This window comes from Martes martes (genome assembly GCF_963455335.1).
Source record: "Martes martes genome assembly, contig: scaffold_52, whole genome shotgun sequence".
Lineage (NCBI taxonomy): Eukaryota > Metazoa > Chordata > Mammalia > Carnivora > Mustelidae > Martes > Martes martes.
The window spans coordinates 185012-200732 of NW_027666563.1; the positions used below are offsets into that span (position 1 = coordinate 185012).

At 51.0% G+C, this 15721-nt stretch overlaps 1 protein-coding gene across 1 annotated transcript; it reads right to left on the bottom strand.

Annotated features, from left to right (window-relative positions):
• Positions 1 to 985: 985 nt before the first annotated feature.
• On the bottom strand, positions 986 to 10087 carry NRN1 (neuritin 1). The gene is made up of 3 exons (XM_080831467.1): positions 9794 to 10087; positions 5504 to 5648; positions 986 to 2174 (listed from the first exon to the last, which is right to left on the bottom strand). The coding sequence occupies exons 1-3, from the start codon at positions 9846 to 9848 to the stop codon at positions 1946 to 1948; spliced, it is 429 nt and encodes a 142-aa protein (XP_080687593.1). The 5' UTR covers positions 9849 to 10087; the 3' UTR covers positions 986 to 1945.
• Between the last annotated feature and the right edge of the window lie 5634 nt (positions 10088 to 15721).

Genomic DNA, 15721 nt, shown 5'->3' on the forward strand with positions numbered 1-15721 from the left:
CTGGAATTCAATCCGTGGGGGGAATGCAGATTGGGCTGCGACCTACTGGGTTTGATTTATGAACTGTTACTCTAGCGATTGTTTACACATTACATTTCAGAGCCCCCGCGCACCCTCCCGGCGGCGGCCGGCTCGCTCCGCGGCGCGGGAGCCCGCGGCAGCCTCCAGGGCCTCGCTGCACCCGACCTCCACCCCCACCCCGGGGGACCCCGCCCTCCCCCCTGCAGCTCCCTCTCCCCCCCCCCTTCTCCTAGAAATCAGATTCCGATTTCCTTGAACCCGGGGACTGACGCTCGGTTCTCCCTCCCCCGCCGGCTCCAGTTCCCGCAGCCTTGGACCCCGGTCTCCTCGGCCCGTGATTACTCTCGACTGTTTACTTCTCCGTAAGGCCATGCGGGGCCTATAAATAGGAGAGGTGGAAGCAGCTCGACTGCCAGATCAATAGGGCCCCGTCTCCTCGCCATTTCAGCCGAGCCGTCTTATTAATTATGAAAGGATTCACCTGATCCCTGCCAGGGACCACAGCCTCTCTGGGCCCCTCTGCTAGAGCCCTTAATGGCGGTTCGTTCGCAAGCTGCCTCCGGCCACCGCAGAGGAAGAGGCGAATCGTGGTCAGGGCTCGGCCTGCACGGATCGTGGTTAGGGCTCCCACCCGCCTGGGGCGGGGGCCGCAGGCTGGGCACGGGCCTTGGGTCTGCGCGTGTTTTCTCGCGCAAGCCCAACCTGCCGGAATCCTCACCTACAAAAGCTCTCTGCTTTTTATTTATTGAAAATACAACGTCCTCTTTCTCTTCTTTAAGTAAACACGATTTCAGAAAACTGGCAAAGTGACCTTGTTAAAGAGGGTCTGCTTGAAGTGACAGGTTATCTACTTACTGGCTGGCGAACAGGTGCTTGTACACTCCGGCGTCCCGTGTCCCTACGGAAACCCCGGGCGCTGGATCAAGAAACCAGGCTTGGGGCAGGAAACAAATGACACCCCCATTTCAAACAATAACTTTTATTTTATACTTCTCTATACTTTGTAGCAAATCTTTTTTTGCTGAATTTAATTTATAATAAACTTTTTAAATTACATCTCTCTCTTTTTTTTAAAATCAAGGCTCTTTTATGTCAAAATCTTTTTTTAACTATATTTTAGATTAACATTTAACACCCCCCCCTTGTGATCTATACCGTTGGATATTCAGGTATTACTGTATGTGTAACAGCTAAAACAAGAGGGAAAATAAAGGCGGTGGACTTGGAAAGATGCATCGACAACAGCAGGTAAAGCTTAACCTCTCAGTGACTTTAGCAGCGATTCTTCTGGAAGCCTTTACCTAGACACCCGAGATTTCCTCAATCCCTTCCCTCTCTCCCTCCTATCCTTAAACCACAAAGCCAACAATCTGTCCTTTCACTTTCCTCGAGGAGAAATGTGCAGTGGAAATGATCAAAACAAGATACTGTGGAAGAAAGACGTGAGCGTGAATTATTCACCATATGCTTTCCTCGTGGACATCTCTCTTGAATTCATTCCCCTGGCCTTCTCCTCTCCTCTCTTTCCTATTAGGAGGAGCCCATCATTTGTCATGTAGTAACATGATTAATATAGTAGGTGGCCCAGGGCCGTTCCTGAGATTCTTGTGCCAAAAAATAAAAATTAAAAATTAAAAAAAATGGGGTGGGTTTGCCGTTTTCTTATTTTTGTGTGAAGACGGACTAAAGCTGAGGTCCGATTTTGGCTGTGCTTGCTTGCTCACTGATTGGTAACATTTGGCAAATAAAACACAAGAAATCAAACGAAATCAAAAGGAGAATCAGGATTTCCCACAATCCTATATGAGTGTTTTCAGCATCACAGAGAATCACAACGTCCCCAAAGAACGAATGGATCTTCCTCTCGATTTCCGGGAGCATGGAGTGAATGTGGGTGGGCGCGCGGGGGGAGCCGGCCCCGCGCTCAGAAGGAAAGCCAAGTCGCTAAAGCTGCCGAGAGAGACATCAGGAGCACGGGGAGCGTCGGGAGCAGGGACCCCGCCGCCCCGTTGCCGCTGCCGCAGAGTTCGAATAAGCTGCCTTGGATGTTGAGGTTTTTGGATTCTTTTCTCAGTTTATCCCACATATCTTTCGCCCCTTCCTGGCAATCCGTAAGGGCTGTGACCGTGCAGCTGTGGAAATCCTCCCAGTATCTGGCGAGGAACAGAACAAAACGGAAGAGGCAGGTTGACTTTGGGCGCGGGAAGGACCCGGGCCTGCACCCCTGCGCCTCCTCCCCACCCCCACCGCCTCCCCCCCCGCGGCCTCCGCAAACCTCTGCGGGAGCCAGCCCCCACCTCTTCTCCACACGCCCGGCGCCGGGGTCGAGCTAGGTTTGCTTTCGCCGGACCTCGGCCCACCCTGGAAGCCAACGTCCGAGGGCAGAGGCCGCCCCCGGCGGCGTCTGGTTTCTCTTTCCCGCTCCCGGGCGGGGACCCGCTGCCGGGAGCCTGGCCGCACCCGCAGCGCCGCGCTGGCACCTCGGCCTGCGCAGACAGATTGCTCGTCCTCCTCGGGGAAAGCTAGGAAAACAGTGCTAAGCCTTGCAAGCTGCCGCCCATTAATGCCTCTTAGCTTGCAAGATGGGTTACTTGCTCAGAGCAAGGCCCTCCCCTCTTGGCTTCTCACTTTCTCCTCCCCCTCGTCCCTTCTGTGTCCCACCCCCCTCCTCGCTGCGGTACTCCCTCGCCTGCGCCCGCACTCTCCCTCCTCCCTTCCTTTTGTTTCCCGCTCTCCGATTTTCCCTTCCCTTCCTCTTCCCTTCTTTGTCTTCCTCCTTTTCCCTCCCCTCGGTTTTCCTCTGTTGAGTTCCTCACTTCCTCTTCCTCCTCCTCTCCCCCTCCTCTTCGGCCCTCCGTGACCCCTGGCCTCGCTCTCCACAGTCCCCCGGCTCAGATTCGGTCCGGAGACTCCTGCCTGCCTCTCCCCTCCCCGAGTCGGTGAGTGTCGGTGCCCTGGGGCCAGCCTGTAGCCACCTTCTGTTTTTGCAAATCCCAGTGCTCCCGGGCCTGCGCGCTCGGTCCCTCCTCTTCTCCCCCTGCGGAGTCCTTCTTGGGCTTGGGCCCCAGGAAGCCTCCTCCCCACGGCCGTCCGGGCATGGTGTGCAACCCCCCTGGCCGGGACTCCGGTGCCGCCGCGGTACCCTCCGCCAGCCTTCCAGGGACCCCGCTCTCCTCCTCTCTCCTCGCCTCTTCCGTAGCCCGGAGCCTTCTTCCTCAGCCACTTCCTCCCCCTTGGGCTCAGCTCCTAGCCCCGCCCCCACAACCTTCAACCAACCTGTCCTTTTTCATTATTGTCCCCCTTTCTTCCGAAAACCCAAAATAGATCCCGAGACTAAATATAATCCCAACCCGTGATCGATTCCTGGGGCGCTGTCTCCTTTCGGTGCTGGGTCGATGTGTGCGTCTCGGTAACTCCGAGCTGGGCTGGCTCCCACTTCACCCGGGCCAGTAGCGCCAGGTCACTAGCGATCGCCTTCCATGCAATTTGGTTGTATTTGCTCCTATCTCTCCCTTCTGCTCGCTAGCCTGGACTGTAAGTGCGTTGAAGGCAAGCACCATGTTTGATTTATTCTTGTTGGCACTCCCACCCCATCCTCTGGCTAATAGCAAAGATATAAATGCTTGTTTAATTGCCTTGAGCTCTGGCTGTTTTCTAAGGACCTTTGTGAGTCTCTAATTTATGAGGACTGGGGAGCCTGGAGCACAGGGCTTCCAGGTTCCTCACTTCATAATAAACAGCAAGATTTAGAGAAACTAAGAGGCGGAGGGAAAGCTCTCTTGCTGTCATTGCACCTCCCAAAGGATGTCTAAAGCTCCCTTTCTTTATGCATGCCCAGATGGGGCCAGGACCCTCCTGGAAGAGGAATACGGTGATAAAGGACAGATATCCACATGGTACTGAGAGGCGGTGGGTTTCAGCAGTGTTGAGCAACCAGAATCATTAATGAATCGGAAGCCCAGATCCAGCAGTGGCCTGCAGCCTCTGGGAGACAGGGTGGGCAGGGGGTTGGGAGAGGATACTTCTATCCTCCAGGACCAAGTCCTGCAAAAAAATTAAAATAACTTGCAATAACTGAATTCTAGCAAATAATAGAAGATTTGGGAGCCGATCTATATCTAACCTTTTCTCAATCTTCATAAAGCTACATCCTTACCTATCATCAGACATTTGGAATTAAAGTAGGTGGGTATGCAACCCAAATCAGCCTTTTGTCCCTTTTCTGATAGGAAGGTACCAGCTACCTAGCTGCTGCAGCTTTTGGTGGATATCAGGGTACTTAGGAAAGTGTGTAGCAAAATTGACCCCCATTTAATTACTCATTGTTTAAACAAATAAATGCTCCCTCCCCAGGAATTAGGCAGAGAAAAAGGACTTAACTGTATACAAAAGATGTGCAGAAAATGGTTTCATCAACCTGTGGGGAACAAGGAATACCTCTGGCCTTGGCTTTTTGGTAAAGACCAGAATTGGGTGAGGGGTGGGAGTTACAGCTTTTTTTGAAAAATAAAATAAAGTAAAATAAAATAAGTGTGTGTGTGTGTGTGTGTGTGTGTGTGTGTGTGTGTGTGTGTGTATTATAGAGGACAGAGGTACTTCTAAGGTCTGCAGTAGCTAAAATGTTGCTGGTCTACCACAGTAGGGCTCTCTGCTAGTTACCTCCTTTCCTAGTGGGAGCAGTGCTTTTCAGCCAAGCTCTGGGAAAATCCACTGTACCTGGCCAGGTACCTAGCCCTTACCTGCCTGTGGCCTGGGGATACCAAGCAAATGCAGAGAGGAAGGTGGGGGGAACAGGGGGTGGCTAGCCCAGACCTCTAATCTGCCACAGACTCACGAGAGATGGTCACTGGATGCCCATGACATACTTTTCTAGGGCAAAATCATTGACACTAAACAAAATATTCTTCCAGCCTCTCTCTTAGAAAGAGAAAGAGGGACCCGCGCTCCCTAGCCTGCCCCCAAGTGTTCTTCGTGTGTAGCAGAACGGGGTTTTATCAGGGGAAATGGACAAAATAAACGAGTGACATTGACCTTTCCTTTATGCAAACCTGAAGTATTTCCTAAAATGCTCCGCAAACCAAAACCAACTGTTCTTCGGAGAGTACTCAGCAGTCCACTCATTCACTCAGGGGAAAAAAAAATAACGAATACTGCCTCAAAGTAGAGCGAGGAACCGCCAGCAGTTTTCTGCCCTGGCTCCGGGTTCCAGGGCCCCTAGTGCCGGCGCCTCTATGGGTGCAGGTGAGGATGCGCTGGGCTGGGCCTGGCCCCCGCGTGGGAGGGTCCTCCCTTGCCCATCTCAGACCACAGGACCCCCTTGGGCAGTGCAGACCCTGGTCGAGGCCTGAGGGTGAGTCCACAGCCCAGCACGCTCTGATTCGCGCTGCTGGGGAATTCAGAGCGCAGGCCCGCAGGCAAGCCCGCACGGACCTCAGCAGCGCCCCCCGGAACAGAAACCCAGCAGGCCAAAGTGGACACTTACGTGCACACGGTCTTGATGTTCGTCTTGTCGTCCAGGCCCTGCGGGTAGTTGGCCATGCTGTCGCCCAGCTTGAGCAAACAGTCCGAAAAGCCCTTAAAGACCGCATCGCACTTGCCCGCTGCTCTCACGGCCTGCACCAGGTATGCTGCGGGTAGGAGGGGACACTGGTCAGCAGCGTTGCGACCCCGCCCAGCAGCCCCCGAGGCCCGCCAGCCCCCGACTCGCTGCCCAGCCTCGCGGGACGCCAGTGTTAAAGGTAAATGAAAGATGTGGCCCAAGAGTGACTGACCCGCCCCCAACTACAGACTCGTGCGGACCGTCTGCGTGCAAGCGGGTGCGGGAGGGGGAGGCGAGTCCATTCCTATCCTGCAGCTCCCTCCCGCATCTCGCTCTGCATCTTTTTCTGTTTCCCTCGCCCCCTCTTCTCACCTCCCCCGTCTCTTTTATTTCTCCCTTTCTCCTCACTCCCTCCTTCGTTTCCCAACACTTCCCCAGCAAGTCCGTCCTGGCTCTCCAAGTGCAATCTTGCATTTCTGAGGTGACAGAGGGGGTAACGACAGCAGAGTGAGGGGGTGACGAAGGGGTGAGGAGGCGAGATAGGGTGGGGGCCACGGAGCTGAACCTCTGGCCACATCGCGCGAGAAAGCCTTGGGCCGTGTCCCCGCTTGGTGGGTGCTCAGCAAACACTGCTGAATGACTAAATTAATAAAGTCTCTGGAAGCCAGCAGCTGCCTTCGAAATGGACTGTTTATTATAAAACGGACTGCCTACCGTGGAGTATGTGTTCCGAGTGAGATCGTCGCACTCACCCTCCCTACCCCACTGGAGAAAGAGCAGCCTTGGTGTCCAGAGACTGGGCTGGGGTGACGAGTGGTCGGGGCACTTAGGGCCGGGCAGAGTACCTGTGTTGGCACAGGTACCCCGGGCTGCCTCCCGGGGGCCAGATCCGTGAAACTCTGTCCGCGGCTCAGCTCCCCGCACACCCCGAAAAACCAGCCACCAATCCGCCTGCAGCGGGTGGGACCTTTTCTCTCTAGGCCCCAACCCTGAAGGGCCCAGGTTGGCAGTCGACCCGGGCCTCCGGGCGTCTAGCTCCGGGTCCATTCCAGCGGGTGAGGCGGGGCGGGGGGCGGGATGGCGGCCGGGACCAGGGGAGGAAGGGGAAGGGAGGAGAGAGGTAACCCGAGCGGCTCCAAAGTCCTTTCCTGGCCTCGGTGCGGTCAAACCCCACGGCGCCGGACTGCGGCTGCCAAGGCCGTTTCTCTCCACTCCTAGGCCAACGAAACAGGCTAAACGTTCCTTGGTGCTCGGCCAGAAGCACGTAGAGGGGCCAGGAGGGGAGCAAGAACCGTTGATCCACGCGGTTGGGGCTCGGGGAGCAGAGGGAAGGGCCGATCTTCTGAGAATCAAAATCGGCCTCCAGTACCCACGACCCAGAGCGCAGGGTCCTTCCTGGGGAGGATTCTTGCCTCCAGGACTTGTGTGTGAATGTCTCCGAAGAGGACCATACACCTCACTGCCCCGGCTACCCCCAGCCGCTGGTCCCCGAGAGCCGGGCCAGACGCAGACAAGAGGGAAGGTGACCGAACCTGCAGCCTCCGAGAGCTCCCCGTTTGCAAATTGCGGCAGGAAGAGCGAGGCGGGCCTTGCGCTTTCTAATCCGGAACGGGAAGCGCCGGGGAAGGGACTGACGTTAACTTCGACCTCGGCTCGGGCAGATACGTAAACCTTCATGAATCTCCCTCCCCCACCCCCGAGATATAATAAAAGCCCTTGCGACTGCAATATCAAACAGAAGACTGAGATAGAATAAACGAATCTTCGTTCTACTAGAATCGGTCACAGTGAAACGAGCCCTACACACCCTGCGCTACAACATGCCACAAATGCAGCTTTGCAGCGCCGGAACGGAGTAAAATACAGTCCCTCTTCCCCTCCCCCACACAGCTCCCCGTCTCTCCTTACCCTTTACCTCCACCCCCAAAACTCAGTGGCGAAAAGGTAGCCCCTAAGATGCACTGGCAATATTTTAACGGGGGATTTGGGGCTCGCCGGGGGCAGGAAGCGCTCCCGTCACGTTATCTTTGCGGGCGCTGCTGGAGAAGACCCTCCACACCGCGCATGTGTGAGTGTGTGCGTGTGTAAAATAAGGAGTCGTGAAAATTTCTGCTTTTTTTTTTTTTTTTCAACTATAACTGCTTCGTCTCTAGTTCGCTGTGGGAGGACCGGAGCTTGCGCGCGGGAGGTGTTTTGAAGCTCAGGCAGCCAAGCAGGTCACAGCCCGTGCGACCCTCGCTGTCCTTCCTGAACCGGGCTTCAGCGAGGCTCGGACGGGCGACCTGGGCTCCTTCCCTCTCCTCTCCAGTGTCCGCGTCTTGTGCCTTTTCCATCTGTTCATTCATTCGTTCGACCTCTCATTCATTTCAAACTTCCTCCCGCGAGTCTTCATGTGCCTTCACCATCCTCTCCATCTCCTCGTCCCTTCCCAACCCCCACTTTTGTTGCCAAATGTCAATGATTTGGGACAGCTCCCAGCCATGAATTAAAGATTGAGGCTCTGGTGCGGGAAAGGGCAGACATTCGGGAACAAACATGCTCAATTTCAATTCCACAGCCAACAAATGGTCATTTTCCCGTCGAGGTTAACGTGTTCCAAGCGTATCCCGTATGCACAATCTCTCTCTCTCTTTTTAAAAACCCCTCCAAAGTAAGGTTATTTCCCTCCAGGAAAACAGCCCCGAACCGGCTCCACTTAAAACCTATTTCAAAAATAACTGCTATATCTTGCTCTCTAAAAAATTGCAGGCTAATTGCAAAATGCCACATTCACTTACTTCCCACACTTAAGGGGTTTTCTGCAATTATAATTTTTAAATTTTATTGAATCTCTTTGCACTAATGTCAAAGATTCAGAAGAACCAGATTCAAAATATCAAGTCAAGTCTTAGAATTAAAGGAAAATGCCAACATCCTGCACACAGTCTAAAATTCCTGTAATGTTCATGCAAAAAAAAAAAAACCCACATACACAAAATCATGTCAAATGCATTAAAAAAAAAAAACACTGCAAAGAATCCATTTTAATGTGTAGATAACTCCAAACCCCATCTCCTCCACATTTCTCATGGAGAAAAATATTATACATTTTCTGCTGCCCCATTCCCTAAAGGATCCTCCTATCCAAATACTGCAAGGGTTTGTCTGTAAAGAATGCTACAGCCTGAAATGATATGAGGCAACAATTCCCTCGGTCTCCAGAAAACCCGTTTGAAGAGTTTCTATTTTTTCTTTTGTCCATTCTATTAATAATCTACTTCACTTTCACTTTTAGGTCAGGTTAATTAATGCTCCAACCTGCATTGAAGAAGTGGGGTTTCTAGTGCTGCCTTCCATCACGTCTTTCTCATTCTGGATGGAAAAACGTGAACTTTTAAAAGCCCCCAAACAGTGTAACTGGGACTCAACATTCCTTAACATAAAATGGGGACTAAATAAATCTGACATAATTAACCCCAAGCAAACAAAAATAACAAACCAAACCCCCAACGTGACATACAGCATACACTTCTTAACCGTTTCCTATATATAAAATTCGGATACCTATAAGGAAATGAACAGGCAAATATTCATAGAAAATGATATCCACGTATAATTGGCTGAATTCAACCTCCTCAATGATAAGCATATTAAAATATGTACTCTGGGGTTCCCTATCATTCTCAATTTGCCCCCCCACCCCAGCCGGGTCTGCGGTGCCCGGTGCAAACGCTGCAGCTAGGATATGGGGGGTAGGGGGGCGGGAGAATGACAAAGTTCTAAATGCAGCAGTCTGAGCCCCGAAATATCTTTGCTTTCTGCATATAAACTTTCCATTCTAGCTGCCTAGCCATCTTGTTCCTGCATTCACCTTTCGACCCTTCAAAATAATACCTTGCCGTATCGCAGGGGCCAATGCATTGCCCCAGAGCCCACGAAACCTGGTCTAACCCGAGAAAAGGAAGCAAAAATGGATGTGCGCTTTGGGGGGGAAAAGGGGAGGAAGCCCCCTCCTGAAAACGGCCAGCTGCATACATTTCCTGGCAAAGGTTTGGAGTCTCTCTCTCTCTCTCTTTTTAAGAAAAACCAACTCGGGACGCGCGAGTCCCTAGGAGCCAATGCCCCCACCCTTGGGGGTTTGCCGGCGTCTCCGCACCCCGAGGCAGCCCCGGGCCAGTCGGTCCCCCTGGGCGCCTCGGACCCGGCCGGCTACCTCCTGCCACAATCCGCAAGCCCGGCCGGGCGGCCACTTACCTATTTGCACCGCGAGGATCAGTGAAATATATCTGCCGTTCAACTTAAGTCCCATCCTACGTTTAGTCAAACCATTTGCGACCGCAGACCTTTAAATAGTTAGTTTAGAGAACGCGGGGGAAAGCTGAAAAATAGGCATTGCCAACAAGTTCCAAGAGCGACGGAGACTTTATGCACGGGGAAGGCAGAGGGAGGAGAGAAAGAGAGGGAGCGAGGAAGAGAGAGAGAGAGAGAGAGAGGCTGAGAGAGAGAGGGGGGAAGAGCTGGGAATGGTTCACTCCATTAGGAGGGGGCGGAGGAAGTACAGCCTCACGCCCACGAGCAGGCCTGACGTGGGGGATGACACGGAATGATTTTTTTTTTTTTTTTTAAATAAAGACACCTTGGTAGAGAATCGCCATTTATAGTCATCAGAAGCTGGAATTAATCAGATATCTCCAATTAATGTGTGATCCAAACGAATTCTCGCCTCCCGGGGGTGACCACTTCCCCGTCCCCGCGGCCACCCCCGCCTCCTCGCTGTTCCCGGGGCCCCCAAACCCCGCCTCCTCCCTGCGCGGAACAGGGGCTCCCTCTCCCCTCCCCGCCTGCAGCCGGGGAGTCCTGGCGCGCCCACTCGGTTATTTCAACTTGCTCCCCCCTCCACCATCAGCTCAAAAGAGAATCCAGCCCCCTATCCCTACGTTGCAGTGGGTTTTAAACGAGCGAGAAACGGAGAGGGAAGACAGTTAAAGCAGTTCTATCAATTCGACATCCCCCCTCAGCCCCCTGCCTCCTGCACTTGCCTACCCTCTTTCTCTCCAACCCAGTAGTTGAGCTCTGGGCTTAGCCTAGAGCGCGTGAGCACACACTCACGCACATACTCGCGCACGCCCGCAAGCAGAGCGCCCCCGTGCCCGCCTGCTCACACTGCACGGGAGCGCGCGCACACGCGCGGCACACGCCCAGGCCCCGGGGGTTTGGTCCGCACCGTGGGGCCCCTGAAATATACACCATTTGCCCTCTGTGAATTTCACCACTTGGGACGCCCCAGCCGGGAAGAGGCCGACTCACGAGACACAGCGACAACTGTTTTGGGGGACAGGAGAGCACGGAGAAACGAGCCACTGCAAAGATGATTTTCGGATACTAGAGATTTACTAACTCAGAGCTTTAGGAAATTTCCTAGGCCATTGATAGAATGCGGGGCTCTTTCTGATCCCGATGCGCCTCTTGGGGTTATTTGTTGAGCTATACACACACGTACACACACGCACACACGCACATCACGTACGCGCACGCCCGCCCGCCTTCACATACACCTGCACTGTCTTTTGATGCTCAGGCACAGACCCTGTGTAGACGCAGCCTGCTCTGCAACGGAGTGCTTCTGCAGCTGCGTGTGTGCTCGGTGCAAGGTGCTAACGACGACCGCTTGAGTTAAGAATGAAAAACAAACAGGGCTATTTCCTGTCTAAAGGCCGTTAGGCTTTGGTTTCTTTCCCTTCTGCAAGAAAAGATGACTAAATCCCAGTTTTTTAAATCGAAATCTAAAGGCGGCATCAGCCAAATTTAAGTTCCTGAAGAGAGAAAACAAAAACCAAAAAACAGAACCCCCCCAAAAAAAGAAAGAAAAAGAAAAGGATCCCCCCAATCTTTCAAAAATAGACGAGAACATATCGAAATATTAAATAGTCAGTAGAAATGCAAACGGATTAAAGAGCTATCGAATCGGATTTACTTCTTCAGGCAGCATGCCATCTGCGCTCCATCTCAGGGTCCCCACATTCTCTCAGACATTTGCAGATTCAAAGTCAGAGAAAGGGGCAAAACAAGAGGGGTGCTGTGGAGAGTGAGGGTCTGAAGGGGAGTGCGGGGTACTGACTGCAGCACTTTGTGACGTGGAGCCTCTGCACAGGGCGGCCGCTTCCCCGCGTCCCGCGGGAGTCGCAGACTCGGAGGTGGGGGCACTGGCCCCGGCTGCGGGGGCGGAGCCATGTAGCTCCACCTCTGGTGACATCACCAGGCCGGCGGGTTGGGTGGCTGGGGGCCCGCCTTTCTAGCGTCCAGGGGCTCAGTGGCAGCCCCGGTGTTTCCTTTCCCGGTGTTCAGAGTCTCCAGGAAGGTCCGAAGGCGTAGGCGGGCAGGGGGCGGGGCGGGGGCCGGTGGCGAGAGGGGGGTGTCCCTCGGACCCGCCCCCGGCGCTGTCCAATGGCAAGGAGGGAGGTTGGTCCGAGGGGCGGGGTCTCCAGGGAGTAGCAGCAGGCCCCGCCCACAGCTCCGCCCCGCCCCTCGGGCTCCCGCGCGTTCCGCCCGCCCAGCGTTCTGCTCTCCCGCCTGCGGTTAGCTGCGGCATCCCTGCCTCTCTCAAGACTTTTGCGGAAACCCAGCTGAGGGCGCTTTAATTTTTTGCCCTTAACCTCCGTGCCTTCCTCCTGCTCACCCACAAACCCCGGATCTTCCAAAACCTCGTTTTCTGAGGATGCCCTGGGATTTCCCACCCTCTCCGGGTCCCATCCTCTGTCATCCTGAACTTGGGGCGTTGGGGGTGTGGGAGCAGGCTGCGCTAAAGTACTACATAAAGCAGAGTGAAGCGGGGTGCGGGCGAGCTGCCGCCCCCCGACCCGCGCGCGTGCGCACAGCCGCCCGCCTTGGGGCTCCCGGGCCAGTCGTCGGTGGGCGCCACCCCGGAACCCCAGCTGGCCTTTCCCTCTTCACTTTCCTCCCCTGGCGTCCCAGTCTCCGTCGCTGGCGTGGGTCGCTTTGAAAGTGGAGAAGTGAGAGAGCAGAGTTAGTACTCCACGTAAGGTTGAAAGCAGATGCTAACGGTGGTTTTGTTGTTGTTGTTTTGTTTTGCTTTTAAAATTCTTTTAAAATTACCGGTCGTTCTGCAGTTAAGGCTCCGTGCGAGGTTGGTTCTTTCTAGTTCCTTAATTAAGGGGTAATGAATTCCATGGTTGCCCACGCACGCTATTTGGAAACGTTGGGGGCGATATCTATGGTTGAAAGTGGCACTGGACAACATTTCCTCCTTTTTTTTTTTTCTTTCTTTAATTCGAGAAGTCCACTGCACATATTTGAGGGGAGAGAGCAGTGAAAGAGAGGGGGGAAGCCCAGATCCTCGGCCTTGCGTTGTCAGTATTGACATGACCAGGATTGGTACCCACGCTTCTCTGGTGTCCGTTTCTTGATTTGAAAAAAAAAAAAAAAAAAAAAAAAAAACCACCAACAACAACAAAAAAAAACCGGAGATGGGACTGTGATGTGATTTCCAAAACTGTTTTCACCTTTGACATTTTGTGAACCGGAGGTTTTCTAGAATACAGTCGATGGGGTTGGGAGTGGGGATGTGAAACTGGGAGAACAAAGTCCATTCAAGAGTGCTTGCTGTAGGCCAACTTATTGCAAAGGGCATATTTCCTTTGGATAAACAATTTCGCTTAAAGTTAAAGAAACAAATACCGTTAAGGATAGAGGAAAAAAGTGCTTGGTGCTGTCCGAGTCTGCATATCAAGTTGAGCCAAAGGTACCCCTGAAAGTAGGTCTGCATAATTAAGGCATAAATATGCAAAACTTTTTATCCCTAAAACTGCCAGAAAGAGACCATGTCTAATTTTAAGCCTGTTTGGCATCAACTTCCTCCCTCAGTTCAGGTTTGCTGCAGCCCTAGTCTCAGCAAGTGGGCATGCATATGTTACACACACACACACACACACACACACACACACACACACGAGCACCTGGTATGGGCCAGACCCCGTGCTTTATGTTCTGGCATTGGCAACAGGGCAAAGCATTGAGCCAGTCCATTCCCCAACTCTCTCCACCAGTCCATCATAAGTGGATTTTCCAGAAGCTACATTTCATAAAACATCCCTTAGAAATCATCTGCAGGAGCAGTTGTCAGGGCCACTAGAAAATTCTACCTTTGTCTTTTTGGTTAAAAAAAAAGGTAAAAAAAAAATCCACTGCTATATTAAAATGGATTGATCTAGCAATATATCTCTCTCATAAATTCAGCCCGTCATTTTTTTATACCTTTGTTAAAAAGAAAACCGGAGACCCAAGGTGGAGTCCCTAACCCCCAGGACGACAAACCAAGACTTAATTGCAATTTCAGCCTCTCTAGGAGTGGAATTTTAAGCAAATCAATCTGGAATTTTCTGGTCAGTACCAATTAGGAAACCTGTCGCTTGGGCCTTCTCCATCCTTTCCGCACTACACCACCAAAGGCAGATGAGATAATCTGCAGGATAAGGCCTCCTACCTTTCCTCCTTAAAGGAAAGAGACCTTGCCAGAAATAATCCTTTCTTTTCTTTTGCTAATAACTTTTTGGCCCAGCCTCCTTCCTATAAAAATCTTCAATTTTATACAACTCCTCAGAGCTTCTCTCAGTTTGCTAGATGGGATGCTACCTGGTTCATGACTTGCTTAATAAAGCCAATGAGATGTTCAAATTATTGAGTTGAATTTTGTTTTTTAACACCTTCAGCTAAAACCTTTGATCAAAATATGAATGTATATAGCTCCTTTATTTAGAATGAGAACAACTATACCATATTTAAGCGACCATATAAATTAGGAGGGGGATGAATTTTTTGTAGTGATATGTTGGTGGGGGTTCTAATAAAGATCCATTTTGGGAGGTTTGGATCTCTCTTGAGATCTGCTACTTTGTAAGGAGGTTTTTCACTCTTTAATCACTCCTCAAAATTAGTTTAAACTTCTGGGCTTTACATATATGGCTGACTGAGAAAGGATTTATGCAGAAATTTGGATTCTGGAAGCAAATACTGTATTTACAATATATTGATATGATTAGCTTTCTATTTAAAACAAAATATTTCATTAAAAATTAATGTTGTTATTATGAAATATACACACAGACCAATGTACGAAACAAAGGTGCCCAAGCCATTGATTTATCACACAGCGAACATTTATATGCTTCACACTCACCTCAAAACAGTCAGAACAGACATGCCAACTAAATGCAACCTTTATTGCTAGATAAGATCCTAACCTAAAAAAGTCAGAGAATTGTTGGACAGCAGAATTTCAGTGTGGTCTGTGAATTAGACATTAGTTTGTACCAGTGTTAATTACCTGATTGTAGAGGTGTATGCTGATTATAGAGAAGGATGTCCTTGTTTTTCTGTTGTTTGTTTTGCTTTGAGAGGGGAGAGCATACATGCAGTGTTTAGGAGTGATGAGACATCATATCTGCAACTTTTTCTCAAAAGCCTCAGAAAAGGAATGACAATAATGGGGGTAAATAAATAACAATGGAACAAACACAGTAAAATGTTAATAATTGGAGAATCCTTGGGTGAAGGGGTACGTGAATTCTTTGTACTGTTTTGACAGTCTTTTTTTTTAAGTTTGCAGTTATTTCACAGTAATAATTTACCAAAAAAATCTACTCTAGATGGGTTGAGGACTTAAGTGTTGAAAACAAAGCTTTCAAATACTAAGTGAAATATATAGATATTTTAAAATCTTAAATAAACAAAAAAGCATGAGCTGGATAAGATTGATAAATTTGACCATAATAAATGAAAAACTTTTATTCATAAAGTCACACCATACATAAAATAAAAGAGTGAATTATAAACTCACAAAAGATGAGTATCAAGAACTAGAGAACTCAAACCATTTTTTTTAAAGATTTTATTTGACACAGAGAGACACAGCGAGAGAGGGAACACAAGCAGAGGGAGTGGGAGAGGGAGAAGCAGGCTTCCCGCTGAGCAGGGAGCCTGATGTGGGGCTCCATCCCAGGACCCTGGGATCATGACCTGAGTCGAAGGCAGAGGGCAGATGCTTAACAACTGAGCCACCCAGGCACCCTCCAACCATTTTTTTTTTTTTAAGTTAGAGAGCAGGTAATCTTTTTTTTTAAAGATTTATTTATTTATTTATTTATTTAATTTTGGGGAGCGGGCAGA

What these genes read in the sequence shown, in the direction of transcription:
- NRN1 (XM_080831467.1), bottom strand. Translation starts at nt 9,848, where the DNA reads ATGGGACTTAAGTTGAACGGCAGATATATTTCACTGATCCTCGCGGTG. An exon ending in GATCCTCGCGGTGCAAATAG is followed by an intron (nt 5,649 to 9,793) that starts GTAAGTGGCCGC and finishes TCCTACCCGCAG; the next exon opens with CATACCTGGTGCAGGCCGTG. An exon ending in AACATCAAGACCGTGTGCAC is followed by an intron (nt 2,175 to 5,503) that starts GTAAGTGTCCAC and finishes GTTCCTCGCCAG; the next exon opens with ATACTGGGAGGATTTCCACA.